This window comes from Pangasianodon hypophthalmus, chromosome 2 (assembly GCF_027358585.1).
Source record: "Pangasianodon hypophthalmus isolate fPanHyp1 chromosome 2, fPanHyp1.pri, whole genome shotgun sequence".
NCBI lineage: Eukaryota > Metazoa > Chordata > Actinopteri > Siluriformes > Pangasiidae > Pangasianodon > Pangasianodon hypophthalmus.
This window is the reverse complement of record NC_069711.1, coordinates 13,570,168-13,589,137: the sequence shown is the minus strand read 5'-3', so window position 1 is coordinate 13,589,137 and position 18,970 is coordinate 13,570,168. Positions and strand designations below refer to the sequence as shown.

The window sequence follows — 18,970 nt, the reverse complement described above, 5'->3', positions numbered from 1 at the left end:
TTATTGATTTAATAAACATTTATTTAAAATGAACCCAAAACCTATGGGAATCATATGTAAAAATGCTATTTTACACACATGCAAAAAATATGTCTTCACTGTTATTCAATAATTTTGTATCCACAAAAAAAAAAAAAAAAAACACCATATAATGTATATACTATTTATATGCAGTACTGTGCAAAAGTCTTAGGCACCCTATATTTTTAGTACAAAACTTTGTTATAGATTTTTTATTTTATGAATTCTACATTATTGATTCAGTACAAAAACATTTTAGATTTCCAAACGTTAGTTTTCCAGCACAAAATTAAATGTTACAGAGCAATGTTTGTATGTCAGTAAAGAAAGCAGAATATTACATAAGAGACACTTTTCAGACAAAGAAACATAATGAAGGCTGCTGGGTTTTGCTGCAAAAATAAGGAGTAAGTGTGACAGTCAAAGTCTCCAGAAGACCTGTGGCTGCTTCCGCAAGATGCTCAGTAAACAAGTACAAGGAAATGCTTTACACAAAGAGTGCAAAAGTGTGCTACAGTCAGTGATGCAAATCTAGCCATGGAAATCTACAGCCACAGAGTTAATTTAATTTTAACCTCATCAGCAGTTAATAAAACTGTAAAAACTTTCAATTAATTTTATTCATTTTCGTTAAGAAAAACATTTTAATGTACTTTTAAGTAGTTATTAAACTCTTCCAGGATTGGTGTGTAGCTTTCATCAGTGTAATGGAAATTTACTACTCACTTTAGGGTGTTAACTTTCTACCTAGCAAACTAAACAAATAAATAAAAATGATGAAAATCTCATGACCTATCGTGCAACATAAACAACTTACTTTACTTTGCCTCACTCTAATAACCCATAAACCAAATTTCTTTGTTTGCAATATATAGCTGTTTTTCTCAAATGTGTTACTTGTTTTTCAAAATCTGTTTTTTTTTATTAAAATGCATGATTGCAAGCATTGAAGATTCTTCATCAGCATGCTGTAGTTTAAACTTGGGTCATTATTGCTTTGGTAACTGGGTACACACAACACAATAATTGGCCCTTTGTTAAGACGCTGCTTGAACTCCTTTTAAACAGAAGCCATATGTGAGTGCAAAAGTGGATAAACAGGTTGATAAAAACTGACACTTCCTGCATCACCGGTTTTTAGCAAAGCACTGATTGAAAACAAGACACACACACACGCATACAAAACCTATCACAGACTTCCCGTCCTGTTGATGTCTAAGATGATTCACTCACAGAAATCGGTTAACATCTCTAGAAGTGTCAACATTTTATTTCATGCACGATGAGTAGGTCAACCCTGAAAACGTCTCACTGACAGAAGTATTAATACTGTAGTGACAAAGTGACAAACTATACATATTCAACCAATCATGAATAATTAAATCACATTTGGCCAACAACAATGAAGAGCAAAAAATATTTTTACCAACCTTTTTGAAAGTTAGCAGTAATTTCTCTCAGTTATTTTCTACCTGAAAACAGATCAGTGACAAATTCAAAAGCTCATTAACAGGTAAGGAGTCAAAATCTTGAACATTAAAGTATGTTCCCAATAAGTTAATATCTCACCAGGAAATAGCTCAAAGCTCAGCATGTACATGTTTCTCTCTTTATCTTTAATGTTTATTGAAGGACTTTTCTAGGGAAGTGGCTGTAAGTTAACACAAATATGATGCAAGCCTTAAGTTATTTAAGTTCGCATAGTGGGTGGAATGGGTAAATATGCACCAGAATCTAAAAGGAACAGATGATAAGTGCAGTGATAGCATTCTGATAAAGTATTGATGATAGAAATTCCAATCTGAATCTCCAGTTTATTTTTGTTTTACTCTGCTGTTTTATTTCCTTGTGGGAATCTGGCTCCCTCCTCAGGATTAAAGGAAGAAAAAGCCTTTATACTATCAGACCTTTCACAATTGCAGCAGGTTAGAGTAAGTAATGACAAAAAAGGCTAAGATCATACTATTGTGAGATTTTCTTCATGACATACTTTAAAATGAATAGCATATAAGATAAATGAGTAATATTCCCCTTATGTGCCGGTATTGAAAAATATTGATTGTCCAGAAGAAGGCCATGGAAAAGTGTTTGCTTTTATTGTGGGCACAAACCGGATGGTAAAAGTTCATTTTACAAGTTCTACTGGGGTTCAAAGTACAGTCAGTGTACCACGCATGGACTATTTGACCCACAGTTTATATGCAATTTTTCTCAGAGACTTTTCAAAGTCCTCCTTAATTTCAGAGACATGGTACAAATCATTAAAATAACTAAAGCAAAACTGATGGATAGGCAAAACCGCACTTCTGTAATCAAAAACAGAAACAAGAAAAACACAGATGTAAGATTTATAAATTACTTTCCAAAACTTATGTCTGGTGCAACTATAAGCACAAAAACCTTTTCAACATTAAGATTTTTTTTTTCAATTAAACTTTATTAAAACTCACAGCTTAGTTTTGTTCCCAATTATTTTCCACCCACAAAAATCGATTCAGTAACTCACTAAATCAATAACTTATATGAGTATTTATTCTTTTTTTTTTTTTTTTTTTGTAATACAGCATATAAGGCCACAAAACATAACTGGACACATAGGATGTGAATCACACATTACAGTATGTGTGGATAGCACAGACACATGATCTAATGTAGAATTAGACTTTTAGATGCTTTGTGTAAATGGTACAAAGAATCAAAGACAGTAATGTCTCTGTGGATGAACAGCCATGCTTTGCTTGTACTATGACTTTACTTCCACTGATATGGAGCATCTTTAGTTACACAGTACTGTAAAGCACCAGCAGTATAATATATGTATAGATATAGAAATGCTGTAAAAGCATCTTTATTAAAAAGTGTGTGAGTGTTGAAGAGGAGGTTATTTCTGTTACAATACAGTGAAAGAATATGTTAGTCCTATAGCTGTGAAAGATCTACACTGTAGTCACTTAGTAGTGGATAATAGTAGAGTTCGGATTGAGTCCTCACCATCAACAGATTTTCTTGGTCTGACAGCTGTTTATTGGGAATCTACAGGCTTTGAAGACGTGCACATGACTCACAGTGGCATTAGTACTATGAATGTTATTTGTAGGATAGCTTAATATTTCATGTCAGAACAGCAGCGTTTATGTTACAGTAATGTAGACTGAGTTTTATAGCAAAATATACATTAGTCCAGCATCTGTAGCCTAATGTAAGATCTGCTATCAAAATACCATGCACTACCATTCGGCCAGATGCCTTGGTACACACAATATCTTTATTTTACATAATTTTCAGCACTCTATGAAATGGATATGTGCTGTATGAAAACCAATTTACCCAACATTGAACGAAAACAACCCTGACGCATAAATATTCAAATTATCATTCTGTTGCTACTTGAAGACAATATTCAAATAAATACAATAAATAAAGACTGCATGACACAATATAAGCAAATAAATAATAACACAGAATTCACATTCAGTGGGAGTGATATGTTACAAATCCTCACATTGCGTATTACAAACAGAATACTTACAGGCAACACAGGGAAAGATATCGAGAAAGGTAACATAATGCAGTTTGTCTGAAAGCACACACACGTATGTGTGCGCGTACTGGTAGTTTCCTCTGTTATTTACTAACATTATCCAGCTTCTCAAAGAATTAAAAACAAAAGCTCATTTTCTTAGTGCACAAAATCACCCGGCAAAGAGACAAAAATACATATTCAATAACTGTATAAAATGTAAATTAATAAACAAACATTCACCTGCAACAGGGACATTCAGCACCTATCTATCTATCTATCTATCTATCTATCTATCTATCTATCTATCTATCTATCTATCTATCTATCTATCTATCTATCTATCTATCTATCTATCTATCTATCTATCTATCTATCTATCTATCTATCTATGCAGCATGCATGCCATGCAGACAAAAGCATTATGTGAACAAACGACACTTCAATCTTACAGCCTCGTTATTTCAAACTACTCGTTATCTGACACTATTTTTCATAACCTTCACGATTTCTACTACTCCATCATCCATGTATTCCATCGTTTACATCTAAATGATTAGCCATTCATGATACCAGCCTTCTAATACAACATCACAACAAAGCAGCATGCAACACCGAGCAACTCTATACCTCTACAACACATATACATGCAATCTACAGTCTACTGAGCCACGAGACTCTCCAAGCCACAGTGAAGGAGGAAGCCATGCAGGAGGACACAGTGGGGAGCATGTTTACACAGCATACTCAACTCTGACTAACACAGTTACTGACCAGCAGGAGGAGAGAGCTGCTTAATGTTAGAGTGTGTGTGTGTATGTGTGTGTGTGTGCGTGTGTGATGAGACAAACTGCATTACAATCTTAATGAATATACTCCATAAAAATCTAATTGAAACATCAAACAGATGAAACTGCTTCAGCTCACTATATTTTAGAGAAAACCTTTATCTTTGTGTGAAAAATTAAAATACAGAGAAACCAAAGGGCAGAAAAACAGTGCATGGAGAGATAATGACTATTCTGGGATGCTATATTATACTGTATACTTGACTGATAGTGTGTTTTGAGGTCCATTTTACACTGAATACAGAGAAACCACCAAAGAGCAGAGACGTTAATGTTTGTGTGCTCATGTATTTGTCGAGGTGCACATGTGTATGTGTGTCCATGTGTCCATATATATTTTGATGTGTGAACTTGTGTGATGAGTCCATTTACACAGACCATCTGAAGGCTCTAACAACCACACATTTGCAAAAAATCAAAGGTAAACAAACAAAACCAAACCAAATAATACGATAGCCCCAAGTGACCCCACCCCTTGCCCTAAATAAGCCCTCCACACCTGCCTGAGATCCCTCACTTCTTATTCTTCAGCTGATTGGCCAGCCAGTCAAGGCCTTCATACAGGCCATCGCCACTGGTTGCACAGGTGGCCTGGATGTACCAGTTGCGGTGACGCAGTGAGTGGAGGCCCAGCTTATCTGTGATTTCAGCTGCATTCATTGCATTAGGCAGGTCCTGAGGTTACAAGGTGAAGAGACAGCACAGTGTTACACTGAGAACAAACGTTACCCTGATTAAATGGTTAAACAAAAGTATTTACTGTTAATATTGGATTTTGGAAGATTGTTAGATGCGTTTGTCCTAAAGATAACCGATTCCAGATAGGGTCGATGGAGAGAAAGAGGGTGAACCTGTTTGTTGGCGAAAACGAGGAGAACAGCATCACGCAACTCATCTTCTGCCAACATCCTCATCAGCTCCTCCCTGGCTTCATTCACGCGCTCTCGATCGTTACTGTCCACCACAAAGATTAGACCTGCAAGCAGATAATATTTAGTGTCAGGAATTCCCCCTCTTGGCAAAGGGGCATGGTTGTTTGCATGTTATGTTTTGTTCTCAGATCTTGATGTGCTGTTGTCATTGTTTTGGTTTTGTTTTCTCCTTCACTTTTAGTTCATTGCTTTCCATTAGTTCAGTCTTTTAGGTATGTCACCTATGTCTTGTTTTTAGTTCACTCTATGGGTATATTTCAGTTTATATTCCTGGTCTTTGAGTGTTCCTGTGTTTCATGTTTTTTGCCATACAAGTTACTTGTGTGTGTTTACCTAGTATTCAAGTTTTTGTTATTATATGTTTATTATAAAAAAAAATTTTGTGCACTTGCATCCCAAGGGGTATTCCATGAAGTGAGGTAATAAAAGAAGGGATTATTTGAAATAGCCTCACTTGATTTAGTGCAACACGCCAATCCAGACTCAGTATGTTCCATCCACAAAATTCAAGTACCACTAATTCACTAATTGAAGCCAGAATTTGCCAATTGAGGCTCATGCTCGCACACACGATATACAAGCATCCCTAGCATTCGTGCGAAGATGTTGCGATATACAGTATGTTGCCATAGTAACTCAGCAGGGCTTTCTATTAGCTTTGTTTGTGAAAGTGAAACTGACGGAAATTAGCCGGGCTTGCTGAAATAAGCTTGGCTTATCAAGTTAGCTTTTTTCATGGAATACCCACTGCTTTCCAGTCTTTCCTCATTTTGAGATGTAAGAAACTGCATGGGACAGAAAGAACTACATTAGAAGTGTTTGTTTGCATATGTGTGTATGTGTGTGTGTGTGTGTGTGTGTAAAGAAGACTGGTTGGTTGATTTACCCTGCGTGTTTTGGAAGTAGTGTCTCCAGAGAGGTCGGATCTTATCCTGGCCACCAACATCCCACACAGTGAAACTGATGTTCTTATACTCCACTGTCTCCACATTAAAGCCTGGGAAAAACACAAAATGTAACATTTTGAGGCCTAAAACCGCATTTGAGTTTTTGAATACTTGAATATTATTGAATAATTACAGTCTGCCATATTGTATTACTATACTAGCTCCTATGCTGTTCCCAGTTTCTTAAACCTAATACGAAAGTGTGAAACTCAATTACAGGCATTTATTTAGTTATGTATGTGGTTTGGATTGTTGGTGGATTCAATCTTTTTTGACTTTTGTTATTTTATTTTTTGTTCACAGTAAATAAGTTTGTTTAATTACATTCGACCACACCCTGTTCTATCAGACACACTAACAGTTTAAAAACGTACAAAACTGCCCCATCAGCTGGTTTTGACTTTACTGACTAGCACTAAATTGGAATGAATGAATAAAATAAGGCTGTGTTCTTACCAATGGTTGGGATGGTGGTAACAATCTCTCCCAGCTTGAGTTTGTACAGGATGGTTGTTTTACCTGCAGCATCCAATCCAACCATCAGAATCCTCATCTCCTTCTTTCCTATGAGGCTCTTCAGCAGATTACCAAAAATATTCCCCATGATTCAGTAGTGAACTTCTTCAGACCAGCAATCTGAAATACATGTGTGGGTGTGCAGTGAGGTAAAACACTGAAAGGTTATTATCTATAATAACTGAATAAGAAAACAAAGAATGCTGTACAGATTTAAAACTAATTAAAACTACCTTGAACTGAATTTCCATGAACACAACACATAAAAATTTGATAAAAACACTAAGCTGTGATTCTGCCATTCCTTCAGGCTGTACTCTAATCTGTTCAAGCTTCTCTTCATCTACTTTGTTCACACATATCTCTCCAAAAGACTCCCTCACAGGTCATATCATTCAAGAGTCAACTACTTTACTGTCTTGTGCAATCGGGCCACACATTGAGTGCGACTCTTTGTGTTTGTACTCATTCCCTCATAACCATCTTAATAGCTGAACTGCTATTAAACATTCATTCATTCACCATCATTAACTGCTTTATCCTGGTGGAACTGGAGCCTGGGTTGCCAGTCCATCACGGATCACACATCACCCCCCCCCCCCCCCCCCCCCCCCCACCACCACCACCCCACACACACACACACACACACACTTTCACACACACTTTCACACATTCAATCACACCTAGGGGCAATTTAGTGTAGCCAAGCCACCTACCAACATGTTTTTGGGAGGTGGAAGGAAACCGCACAACCCGACAGAAACTCACACAGACATGGTAAGAAAATGCAGAACTCTGCACAGAGAGTAACCCAAACTCAGGATTGAACCAGGGACCCTGGGGCTGTGAGGCAGCAAAGCTACCTGCTATTGTTAAACATATTTTACTAATATACTGAAAACAGCATCTTTAATGATGGACTTTTAAAAATGGTTCCATTTAGTCCCCTAAAGTGTTTTTCAGTTTGTCCTTCTAGGGGACCCTCAAAGGTTTTATGTTGAACTCCACACAAGGGTTTCCCTTTCAGAAAATTTTCCACGTAGAACTCCTTAGAAAGTTAGAATCGATAACCATCCAAAGAACCATTGAAAAACCATTTTTCGACATGTGGGTTTATAGCCATCCAGTCTGAATTCATGACTAGTCACTAGTCAGCTACATTGCTGAATTAACACTTACACTGAAGTCCAGCTGGATCTAAAGTGGAAAAGTAGATGATTTACAGTACAGTACTGTGAAGTCTTAGGCACCCTATTTTTTAGTACAAACTTTGTTATAGATTTTTATTTTATGAATTCTACATTACTGATTCAGTACAAAAACATTTTAGAATTCCAAAAATCAGTTTTCCAGCACAAAATTAAATGTTACAGAAAAATATTTGTATGTCAGTAAAGAAAGCAGCATATTACATGAAGGCTGCTGGGTTTTGCTGCAAAAATAAGAAGCAAATGTGACAGTCAAAGTCAAGAACTGTGGCTGCTTCTGCAAGATGCTCAGTAACACTTACAGCTCATTTCCTTATAAAACTGCACACACTGTATCTGAGACTACTATTTTTTTAACGCGAAGGATCGTCACACCAAATACTGACTTTGTGTCATTTATTACTGTTTACTGCTCTTTATAGTATTTTTTAATGTAGAAACATTTAATTTCATTATTTCTGAAGGCGACTTTGCTCTACAGCATTTCTTTGCATGTGCCTGAGACTTGTGCACAGTACTGTATGTCAGGTGTAGATTAATTCAGTAGTGTAGGTGTTTATTTGACAGTGGGTCTCTGCCGTTGAAAACTAGTCCAAAAAACAAACAAACAAACAAACAACAACAAAAACCCCTCCTGGCCTCAGTAGCCTATAAGATATAAAGACTAATATCACAAACTGAATCCCTCACACAGACACTGATGGGAATATTATAACTGCTCTAATGATTAACTAATGTGACTAATCTATGCTTCGTGTCGTGATTAATATCAGTGATTAATATCAGTGATTAGTGTGTGTTAGGGATTAATATGGCTGATTTAGAGGGCAATATAAGCAGCAGGCTGTGGTGCTGTGCTACACCTCCGCCCTCTCCTGCTTTGCACCAGGCCCAGAAAAAGCTTTTCCACACCTTTAACGCAATCACAGCTTACAGCTTATATGATCGACATTAAACTGCATATTCGGCTAGATCTTGTCTCCAGGATGACTGCCGATTTAGATTCATTAATCCTCCCGTGGTACAAGCACACAGCCATATATGACCTGAATATGGTTTAAATGTAAATCCTACACAACTGAATGACGCATATAGTCTATATTTAGGCCGCGATTCCAGCTTTACCAGAGGAGCAGAATGCAAACAGCGGGCTAGTAAGGCATCGTGTCATGTCGGCGTGGGCTTGGAGCTTTCTCCCAGGCTCAGAGAAAAGCCTGCGCTCACGGTTTACATCAATAACACGAAAATGGCTTCATGCTTCACGTGACGCAACATTAGCTAGCCAAAACCAAGAGAAACAAACTCAGCGGCAATGTTAAACTATGATATAAAACAGTGCTTTTTTAAAAAAAAAAAACAGGAAACCAGGCAGGAAAGGAAGCCGCAATGGCGAAGAGCAGGTCGGTGTGTTCATTCATTCAGCGACATTGAGGCGCTAGCCGGAGCTCTAGGTGCTGAAACGCCCCTCGCGCGCCTCGTTTCCCTGTACAGCCTTTAAAACATCTCATCCAGCTCGGGAACAGCTCGTCCTGGTGCACAAGCTCTGCGCTCAACGACTCGAAATATATTCATTAGGAAGGAATTTAAATAGTCTCACATCTTACCTTACCTGTCTCAGGGATGACACCAGGCGATTTCGCATACGGAGAGGTAGGAGGAAATCTCGCCGTAGGCCTGCTGAGAATTCGGGTTTTCTCGCGATAAGTCGAGCAACGTTGTTTCAGAGGAGATCTCCTCTTGCCTTAATGTTTTACTCATGCGTTCAGAAGATGCTTTGATTTTCTTTGTATTTTGAATAATTGTTTACTTTGGTGTCTTTCTTTCTTTCTTTCTTTTAAAGCTTGAAGGACTGCATAAAGGAGGCCTAAATGATTGCCTTGACACACATCCTCTAGGCTTTCTATTTACTTTGTATTGATAGCATACATTTATGCAGGGGTGGACTTAACATTAGGCAAAGGTAGGCAACCACCTTGGGCTCCCAGAAGCCAAGGGTCCCTAAAAATACAAATTATATATATATAATATATTATATATATATATTATTTATTAATGCTAAATAATGGGCCCCCAAATCACTAAATCCACCCCTGCATTTATGTTGACCATGTTTATATAGTAATGCCAAATTCAATAATGTGTTTATAAATATATGTTATAAAGTTATTAATGAAAGCCCATATCGGTGGAGTGTTGCAGTGATGGTTGACCTTCTGCAAATTCTCCCATCTAGACACATGCTCTCTGGCACTCAACCAGAGTTCATTTAGATTCTTGGTCACCTCTCTTACCAAGGCCCTTCTGCCCCAGTTGCTCAGTTTGGCTGGGTGGCCAGCTCTAGGAAGAGTCCTGGTTGTTCCAAATGTCTTCCATTTAAGAATTGTGCAGGCTGCTGTGCTCTTGGGAACCTTCAATGCAGGAAAAATCTTTTGTAGCCTTCCCCAGATCTGTGCCTCAACACAATCCTGTCTCTTAGCTCTGCAGACAGTTTCTTTGACCTCATGGCTTGGTTTTTGCTCTGATATGCATTTTAGCTGTTAGACCTCAAGTATGCCTTTCCAAATCATGTCCAATCAATTGAATTTGCAACCGATGGACTCTCAAAGACGATCCAGAGAAATGGGATGTACCTGAGCTAAATTACAAGTGTCATAGCAAAGGATCTGAATACTTATGTCAATGTGATATTTCAGTTTTTTTCTTTTTAATAAATTTGCAAAGTTATCACAAATCTGGGTTTTGCTTTGTCATTATGAGATGTGGAGTGTAGATTGATGTGAAAAAATAAATAATTTTAAGCATTTTACTATAAGGCTGCAACATAAAATGTTAAAAAGATGAAGGGGTCTGAATACTTTCTGAATGCACTGTAATGTTAACTGTAAATATAACTATGGAAGTCTTAAATAGAATCTTTAAAATCTTTAATCTCTACAATACTAATTTGTCTTAGACTATTTATTAAAAGAGCCCAACTTCAGTCATATTTCCCCCTCAAATAATGGGGGCTAGTGTACTTTTTGAAAGCAGGCTAACACTGAAAAGATACTGTCTACGTAATATCTAAAGAAATATAATTTGTATTTTATATTTTAAATGAAGCTAAACTTACATTTCTTGCTGTTGCAGCTGATATCTTTTACTTCAGATTATTTCTGATCATCGCTCTGTCTGGACAGAAAAAAACTTCAGGTCCGTGTCCCCAACCCACCAGACTGGCATGCTCATTATCAGTCCAGTGGGCTTTCTGCACAAACACTTCTGCATTCTTCTTAGTGCTTCACTGTTTCCAGTTCATTCATTACACTCATAATAGTGTTATTTTACAGTCTGTGTCTGCAAGAGTTCCCAAAGATTCATGTCAATAACATTCATCAGATATGTAAGAATATTTGCAAAGCCCCTTCTAGCAAGTTAAAAAAAACCTGAAACTGTATGCTTTGTCATACACACAACTAAGGTAAGAAAATATCTATTTTATATGTAACTCGTATAATTAAGCAATAACGCACAAGCAAGAGTGCGGCTATACTGAACATCAGCACGGCTGGGATTCGGGCCTAGATAATCACAGCCATGCCGATATTCAGTATAACTGAACGATTGTGAGTGCAGTATTGCTTTTATACAACAGTTCTATAAACAAGAAATTAATATCGAGTAAGTGACATTTCGGACACAATATGGCCAAATGTTCTGTTTACACGCTCAATTTATAGCACGTCTGCTAGCTCGCTAGCTAGCTCATATTAATTTGTACATTCCTGTTAAACGTGTTTCTGGTAAAACTGCCGTTTATTCTTCCTTTTCATCTTCATCTTACGAGCTTTCATATTTTAAGTCAAAAGTTATATTTCTGAAAAGTATTATTTCCCATGTCCGCTGATGATGTCGCTAAGACTACTGTAGTAACCGTTTCGAACTAGGAAGAGGAATTTTACATGGTCAACACAGACGAGCAGAGTGATACACACAGTGAAATGTCCAGTTATAGGAAAATATAGGAACGTGGTTATAGGAAATATTGGCACTCTTGGAACAGCGCTCGTCCAATCAGATTAGGGCAGTGGCAGCTCAGTGGTTAAAATGTTAAAATGTAAAAGGCTGTGAGTTCAAATCCTAGCACTGCCACTCCTGGGCCCTTGCGCAAGGCCCTTAGCCCTCAACTGCCCAGTTGTGTGTGTGTGTGTATATATATATATGAAAAGAATATATATATATATATATATATATATATATATATATCATATATATATATATATATATATATATATATATATATATATATATATATATATATGAAGAGATAAATGTAAGTCACTCGACAAGGGCGTCTGGAAATTAGAGGACCAGGACTGACTGTTGTATAAATACTTCATATAAATAGAGGAATAATAATTAGAGAAACCTGAAGGAAAGTTGCTATCTTACTCTGCTAACGGATGCAAACAATGCTGCCGGAAACACAAGAGCCACGTTATTTCAAACGGAAATGCGTCATAGCACTGAATACAAGTAGCCTATTTAGGTCACATGGACTCAGCTACCTCTGACCTAACAAGCAAAACCCAGCAAATGAGTTGTAAAAATAACCCAGGATTTTTACAGTGTATTACAGTACAGCGTCTCGAGTGCGCCAGAAGAACAGAATCCCGACTGAACCGTGTGAAGAAGCGGTTAACGGTGTTAAGCGCTGGAACTTGAGCTCGCGCGCGACTCTACCGCCGCCTGGTGTGAGCAGGCGGAAGTGCACTGTCACTCACCGCGGCGTGCAGAGACTTCTGGGATGCTGGAGGAATGCTGGAGGCGGGGCTCCAGATAGCCAGGTGTTAGGACAGAGATCGCTGCTGCTGTGCTTTTATCATTCCGCTAGAATAACACATCAGCCTTAACTGGCGTCGAGCCGCACGCTATTTAAGTTGTGTGTGAGTGTGTGTGTGTGTGTGTGTGTGTGAGAGAGAGATTCATCGTCGGTGCAAAGCCGTCGCCTTTTATTCACGACGCGTCCTGCAGGGAGGAACATTTGTTTTTTTTTTTCACGGAAGTTAAACAGCTTCCCTCGTGTTATCAGGCGCTTGTGTTTGATGTGAAGAGGTACAATGTTATTGAGGAGTGGTGCTGTTGTTGCTGTAGTGTTGCTCGCCGGCTTGGTCTTGGCTGCAGCAGATGACAGTGAGACGGAGAAAAATGTCGCGGAGTTAGAGGTGGAAACGCTGGTGAGTTCCGTTAAGTTTTTTCCCCCTTCTTTAATGACTTGTGTGGATAGTTTCTCCAACAACACACATAGCATCCTGTTAGCATGAATAAGTCTCATTTAAGCATGTAATTCAGCCTGTAATGTACCAAAAGCATCCCATTCTGACTGGTTTTCAGTCGCACGTGCAGTGAAACGCATTTCTCAGTTACACGTATGCACATAAACACAGGCGTTATGTACCATGCCTTTCTGTTTTAAGGCAAAGCCGGAGACATGCACAGTAACAGCAGTGATGGGGGACACGCTTCATATCCATTACACGGTAAGACAACATGCTTATTTCGAAAGAAAATAACATTTTTTAATAATTATGTAAAAAAAAGAAAAAGAGAAAGAAAACAGGCACCGCCCAGTGGACTTTGGTCTTCAGGAGCCCAAACTGCATTGCACGGTGTGTTTAAAAAATGGACGTGTAACATCATGAAATCCAGATGTTGAAGAGATTCCGGCTCAAAGCCGCTGTGCTGGTTTCGTGTTAGTCTCCTGAGCTCGAGGAGGAGGCTGGGATTTTAGTGTAGCGTATGGATTATGAATGAAGGAGTAGTAGCCGAGCCTTGGCCACACTGAGCTGTAAAAGGGTGACGTGTGCTTTCAGGAGCTCAGAGACAAATCTGTCTATAGAATGCACGGAAATGGTGATGTGTCAGCATGAAAACGTGACCTGGCCTAGAAATCCTTTTTTTTGGGTTTTTTTTTTTTTTTTTTTTTTTTTTTGGTTGCACTGTGTGACGAATAGTCGGTCTGCTTGTGCTTGATTCTGCTTCAGAAGGAGGAGCAACACGTCAGCACTCCAGTTCAGACTGGCAGCAATCCAAACACACTACAACTGTGCAAACTCCAGAGTCAACACTACTTACACCCAGTGCTCTGGATTACTTCGATCATTTCATCCTGATGTGATTTATTCTTAAATAAAAACTGTACTGTGCGTAGGGGCGGCTTTTGGACGGGAAGGTGATAGACTCCTCTCTGTCCCGTGATCCACTGGTGGTCGAACTTGGGAAGCGAACTGTCATCTCAGGTATGTCCGAAGACCAATCCTGTTGGAAGGAGCAGAGCTTTAGAAAATGAACCGTTAGGAGTTCCGTGCTGAGCCATCACACTCTACTATTTTAAGAGTCAAGATTCAGTACCTTCATTGGCAAATGCACAGCGTTCTTGTACAGTGAAATTCTTAGTTTGTGCATTCTTTTCAAATGAAAGATAACAAAATGTTATTAAAAACAACACATGGTGGTACAGCGGGTAGCGTTGCTGTCTCACAGCTCCCTGGTTCAGTTCTGAGCTTGGGCTATGGCCTGTGTGGAGTTTCTGTGCATGTTCTATCTGTGTCTTCATGAGTTTCCTCTGCCCTGGAAACCTTCTCTGGCTTCCGCCCACAAAGCAAAAAGCGCAATGAGTGTGCAGCGCTGCTAAAATTGAGAGCTATAAACAAATCCACACATCTTGCAGAAAGATAAGTAGTCTATACAAACAAAAGAACACTGCATGGAGGCAACAATTAAAAAAATATCTTTTCTTAATTTGACAGCAGCATTCCACAGACATACAAACTCAAAATCTACTCAAAATACTCAATGTTAAAGTTTGTATATGGCATTATTTGTTTACCTATAAATTATTATTATTTTTACTTTAGCATTTGCAAGTTAAGAAATCCTGAAAGTCAGGGGTGCTGCAGCCCCCTCAAGCACCCCCACTTCCCATGTCATTGCTCCTGCCTCCCAAAAACATGCCCATTGGTGGGTTGGCTACACTGAAATTGCCCCTAGCTATGAATGAGTGTGTGAAGGTGTGTGTATGGTTCCCTGCAATGGACTGCAGTATTCAATAAGAAGAAACAATCCCTTAAGATTAGTTTTGGGGGTAATGTTAACGTGTCTTATTTTATCCCGCAGGTCTAGAACAAGCCCTGGTTGGTGTCTGTGAAGGGTACGTGTCAAGCGCATTAATGCAGAATGTCTGAAGCTGTTGTTAGACTTTGCATGTGCACACAAGGTCATTTGATTAGTTCAAGGCATTCTGACTTATTAAGTGAACGCTTCTTTCCAGCAAGTGATTGAATACGCTGAACTTCAAAGGCTCATCATTCATACCTCTTTGGTATTGCATATGAAAACATATTAAAAATGTACTCATAAGCCCATGCTAAATCTGGCCCAAGGTGATTTAATGATGTTTTTCTTAGCTCACGTCTAACACATTCATTGTGTCCTTTCTTTCTCCTCAGACAAAAAATCAAGGCCACCATTCCTGCACATCTAGCATATGGAAAAAGAGGATACCCTCCAACTATCCCAGGTAACATGGCAGCACTGAGTTCCTGAACTGATGTCATTACATAACAAGTTTATTTATTTTTTAAATATTATTTTTCTGATAATAATTTTTACTAAAAATTCTGTCATATTTTCTATCTAGTTTACTGTATATTAAAACACATAATCTACACAACTACACAACTATCCAACTTTAGTAACAGATTTTCAGGATGCAGGTTGGGCATGACTGATTTACATCCAGTACTGACATGTGTACACGTATATTGTTCTAAAATGATCATTTCACTGTTCACTTATTATTAAGTCTCACATGTTTTTAAGGCTTGCTCAGTAGTGTTGTTGTATAGAGTTTAAACAATGGCTGTAGGCATGGTGGCCATTTCTATGTCTCTAAAGATTTCTAAAAATGACAAAGCAAGATGCTGTCTACTGTGTTTAATACCTCTGTTCAATCGAATTTTTTTAGACTTTTAGACTTTTTTAGACTTCTTTTATTTATATAGTATCTTTAACAGACTCAAGGTCACCTTTTAATATCAATCAACCAGCAGAACAGATAGCACAAATGAACAAGATTACACAAAAAATATGCATGGTAATGACTATGTTAGGGAAAAAACAAGAGCATATAAATACATTAAATATAGTCTAATCAAAATAACATGATGAGAGTCAGCATGATTTAAAAAAAAAAAAAAAAAAAAAGGCTTGGACAAGCAGTTTTGCTGTCTGCTCAGTTTTTAGTAACAGATTACATAGCAACAGATAGCTAGGACTTTGCTTAGGGACCAATAGAAAGGACAGTACACTAAGTAAAAGAAATATACCTCACTGATAAATGTTTTACATAAAAATTAAAGTATCCCACAATAAAACTATTCAAGCAGATGCATTAAAGTAACTGATATTATATAGTTTATGTTAAAAAAATAATGAAAAATCCATGTTCTTTCGTTTTATGTATATATTTTTCAAGACACCTGTGAAGACAAATTATATTTTGAAAGAATCATATCTCTGTTCTTGTCTGCATCATGATGGAGGCTGGAGACCTACGTGTGTGTGTGTATATATATATATATATATATATATATATATATATATATATATATATATATACACACAGACACACACACACACATATATATATGTATATATATATATATATATATATATATATATATATATATAGTTACTATTATTTTTACAAAAACACTTCAAAGTTTGCCAGATATACAAGGCTGAAATGATGAGAGGCACACACCATCCATATAGCATGAGTCATAACCGCGGACGGCACTAGTGGCTAGCAGCTATCTCATTTAGCTCAATAAGTCACTGACTGAAGCAGTGTATGTATATTTTATGCATGAAGATTGTGACAGACTGAATTTAGAGGATAGCAAACTGATATTTTGCCTTTGCATTTACTAAATACACTGCAATCTTTGCATGATGCTATATTATCATGTAGTTATATTATCATGCATGATCTTTACATGCATGATAATATAACTACATGATAGTATAGCACAATAGAGTACAGTCAGATGAATACAGTAAAAACAATGACTCATGAAATGAAGTGAGAGCAACACTACATTACGCCAGCTATTGTTGTACAGATCCAGGAAGTATTCAAATGATTACCAGCCATAAATAAGTAAAGGCTTAATACAGCAGTAAGTGATGAAGTTCTCTGGAAACTGAATGAAACTACAATATTTGCTTTTGAAAATGGAGTGAAGTAAAAGCTGACAAACTTCAATACCTGTAAAGTATTAATGTTAAAAATATGTATTAATATGTATTAAAGTATGAAATATTCCCATATATTCTCCCAAAGTGTGTATAGCATTTCTGCTTTATACTCTACTCTACTTATGCCATACTCAGCATGTTGAGTTATTTGGCATGGAGTAGAATTTCTGCATCTTTTCACACCGAGTGAGGGACAGAGATGTGTGAAGTTGCAAGGGACTCGACAAATGAACTCTAGAAATGACCCGGGTTTCAAAAGTCTGTTATGGGTCAAAAGTAAAAACAGGGTTATTATCTGTATAAGCGGGTCTGAGGAGAAATCCATCAGTGTCAGTACTTAAATCTGGTAACTGCTGACAAGACCAGTGGTAACAATTGGTAGAAATTCAGTTTATCAGTGTTGAACCCCAAAAAAGAGCAGCATGATCACACCGGATGACAGCAGTATAGCAGAAGGTGTAGGGGATATGAATGAGTGAGAAGTCTGCTATAAAAGACTGTACCAATTGTGAACTTTGCTCAATACTGAAACGAGTATTAATGGCACAGAATCAGTAGAGAGTCACTACTGACCTAAAAAGGGTGCTTTCATAATTTACTCTGTGATACATTGGATGATGGGAGCAGAAGAAGAAAAAGGGTGAATAGTAGGCTCTGGAAATGAGCTGGTGGGTTGCTGGTGGAGAAAATTTAAATAAAAACAATATTATCTTGAAAGAAGTGAGGGAATGCATTACTTAGAGCCAGAAACCGCCTATATATGGGATTGATAAGTTTGTATCTAGCAGCAGAGAGAGAGGTTGAATGTGCATCATTAAAGATGGATGAATGTAAAGCAGCAGCAGATTTTATGGAGCCATGCAGCACAATGAGCAATTAATTGCAGTTTATTTAAATTACAGGGGCACAGAAGTGAACCATAGGATAATGTTCAGCTAGGTAATAGCATTTTTCTGCAATACTTTAACTGTGGCTTCCATGATTAAGAACTGGTTTGAGCTTAAACAAGGGAATAAAGTCACTATTCATCATCTAGATTCTTTCACTTCCCTCTCTGCAGGTGACTCCGCTCTGGAGTTCGAGGTGGAGGTGATCTCCCTGGTGCAGCAGACGCCATGGCAGAAGCTGGTGAATGATGTCTTTCCTCTTGTGTGCCTGGCACTAGTTCCCACTTTACTGGGACTGGTGGGTCTCTACCTCTACAAGAAGGCCAACGCACAACCTCAAGGCAAGAAGAAGAGCAAGGACAAGAAGAGCAAGAAGAAATAAAAAGGACATGGAAGGAACAATAAACTATTTAAATAAAAAAATTAGAAAATCTGAAAAAAAAAATTGTCTGGAGTGGCATCTTTCTAGTTGCATTGGTGTTTATCTGTTGTGTTTGTTGTTTACTTTGTATCACAGTTTTATCAAAAGATGAATCAAAAATAAGGGTGGAAAATTAAGTTTACGTCTTATTTCTTGCTGAGTATTTTTATAACGTACGAAATATAATCATGTTGATGTCAGATATATACAGTATAATTACAAAATATACTTTAAGAATGTGTTACAACATATACGTGTGTTACTTGCTTGAATTGTGCCTGTTTTCTCTCTAAAATGATTGAGATGTCTGGCATCTATGATGCATGTCTGACGCTGTCTTTGGAACAACATTTGCGTTTAGGCATGTGTG

At 37.7% G+C, this 18,970-nt stretch overlaps 2 protein-coding genes across 4 annotated transcripts; one reads left to right on the top strand and one right to left on the bottom strand.

Annotated features, from left to right (window-relative positions):
- Positions 1-2,096: 2,096 nt before the first annotated feature.
- Positions 2,097-9,750, bottom strand: arf3b (ADP-ribosylation factor 3b). Of its 2 annotated transcripts, none has more exons than XM_026917295.3 (5): positions 9,597-9,750; positions 6,725-6,904; positions 6,208-6,318; positions 5,241-5,365; positions 2,097-5,064 (listed from the first exon to the last, which is right to left on the bottom strand). In XM_026917295.3, exons 2-5 carry the CDS (start codon positions 6,870-6,872, stop codon positions 4,903-4,905), a joined length of 546 nt encoding a protein of 181 aa, XP_026773096.1. In that variant the 5' UTR covers positions 6,873-6,904; positions 9,597-9,750; the 3' UTR covers positions 2,097-4,902. The 2 variants fall into 2 exon arrangements, with proteins under 2 accessions (XP_026773096.1, XP_026773104.1); XM_026917303.3 differs by having other exon boundaries at positions 9,602-9,748.
- A 2,790-nt stretch (positions 9,751-12,540) lies between these two features.
- Positions 12,541-18,624, top strand: fkbp11 (FKBP prolyl isomerase 11). 2 transcript variants are annotated; one of them, XM_026917278.3, is made up of 6 exons: positions 12,541-13,208; positions 13,449-13,511; positions 14,183-14,270; positions 15,148-15,181; positions 15,480-15,550; positions 18,353-18,624. In XM_026917278.3, the coding sequence occupies exons 1-6, from the start codon at positions 13,092-13,094 to the stop codon at positions 18,559-18,561; spliced, it is 582 nt and encodes a 193-aa protein (XP_026773079.1). In that variant the 5' UTR covers positions 12,541-13,091; the 3' UTR covers positions 18,562-18,624. The 2 variants fall into 2 exon arrangements, with proteins under 2 accessions (XP_026773079.1, XP_026773086.1); XM_026917285.3 differs by lacking the exon at positions 14,183-14,270 and having other exon boundaries at positions 13,068-13,208.
- Positions 18,625-18,970: the final 346 nt, after the last annotated feature.

Excerpts from the sequence above, each read along its gene's own strand:
- arf3b (XM_026917295.3), bottom strand. The coding sequence starts at position 6,872 with ATGGGGAATATTTTTGGTAATCTGCTGAAGAGCCTCATAGGAAAGAAG. Across the intron at positions 5,366-6,207 it reads CTACTTCCAAAACACGCAGG|GTCTAATCTTTGTGGTGGAC; the intron begins GTAAATCAACCA and ends ATCTGCTTGCAG. Across the intron at positions 5,065-5,240 it reads TCGTTTTCGCCAACAAACAG|GACCTGCCTAATGCAATGAA; the intron begins GTTCACCCTCTT and ends TTGTAACCTCAG.
- fkbp11 (XM_026917278.3), top strand. The coding sequence starts at position 13,092 with ATGTTATTGAGGAGTGGTGCTGTTGTTGCTGTAGTGTTGCTCGCCGGC. Across the intron at positions 15,182-15,479 it reads CTGGTTGGTGTCTGTGAAGG|ACAAAAAATCAAGGCCACCA; the intron begins GTACGTGTCAAG and ends CTTTCTCCTCAG. Across the intron at positions 15,551-18,352 it reads ATACCCTCCAACTATCCCAG|GTGACTCCGCTCTGGAGTTC; the intron begins GTAACATGGCAG and ends CCCTCTCTGCAG.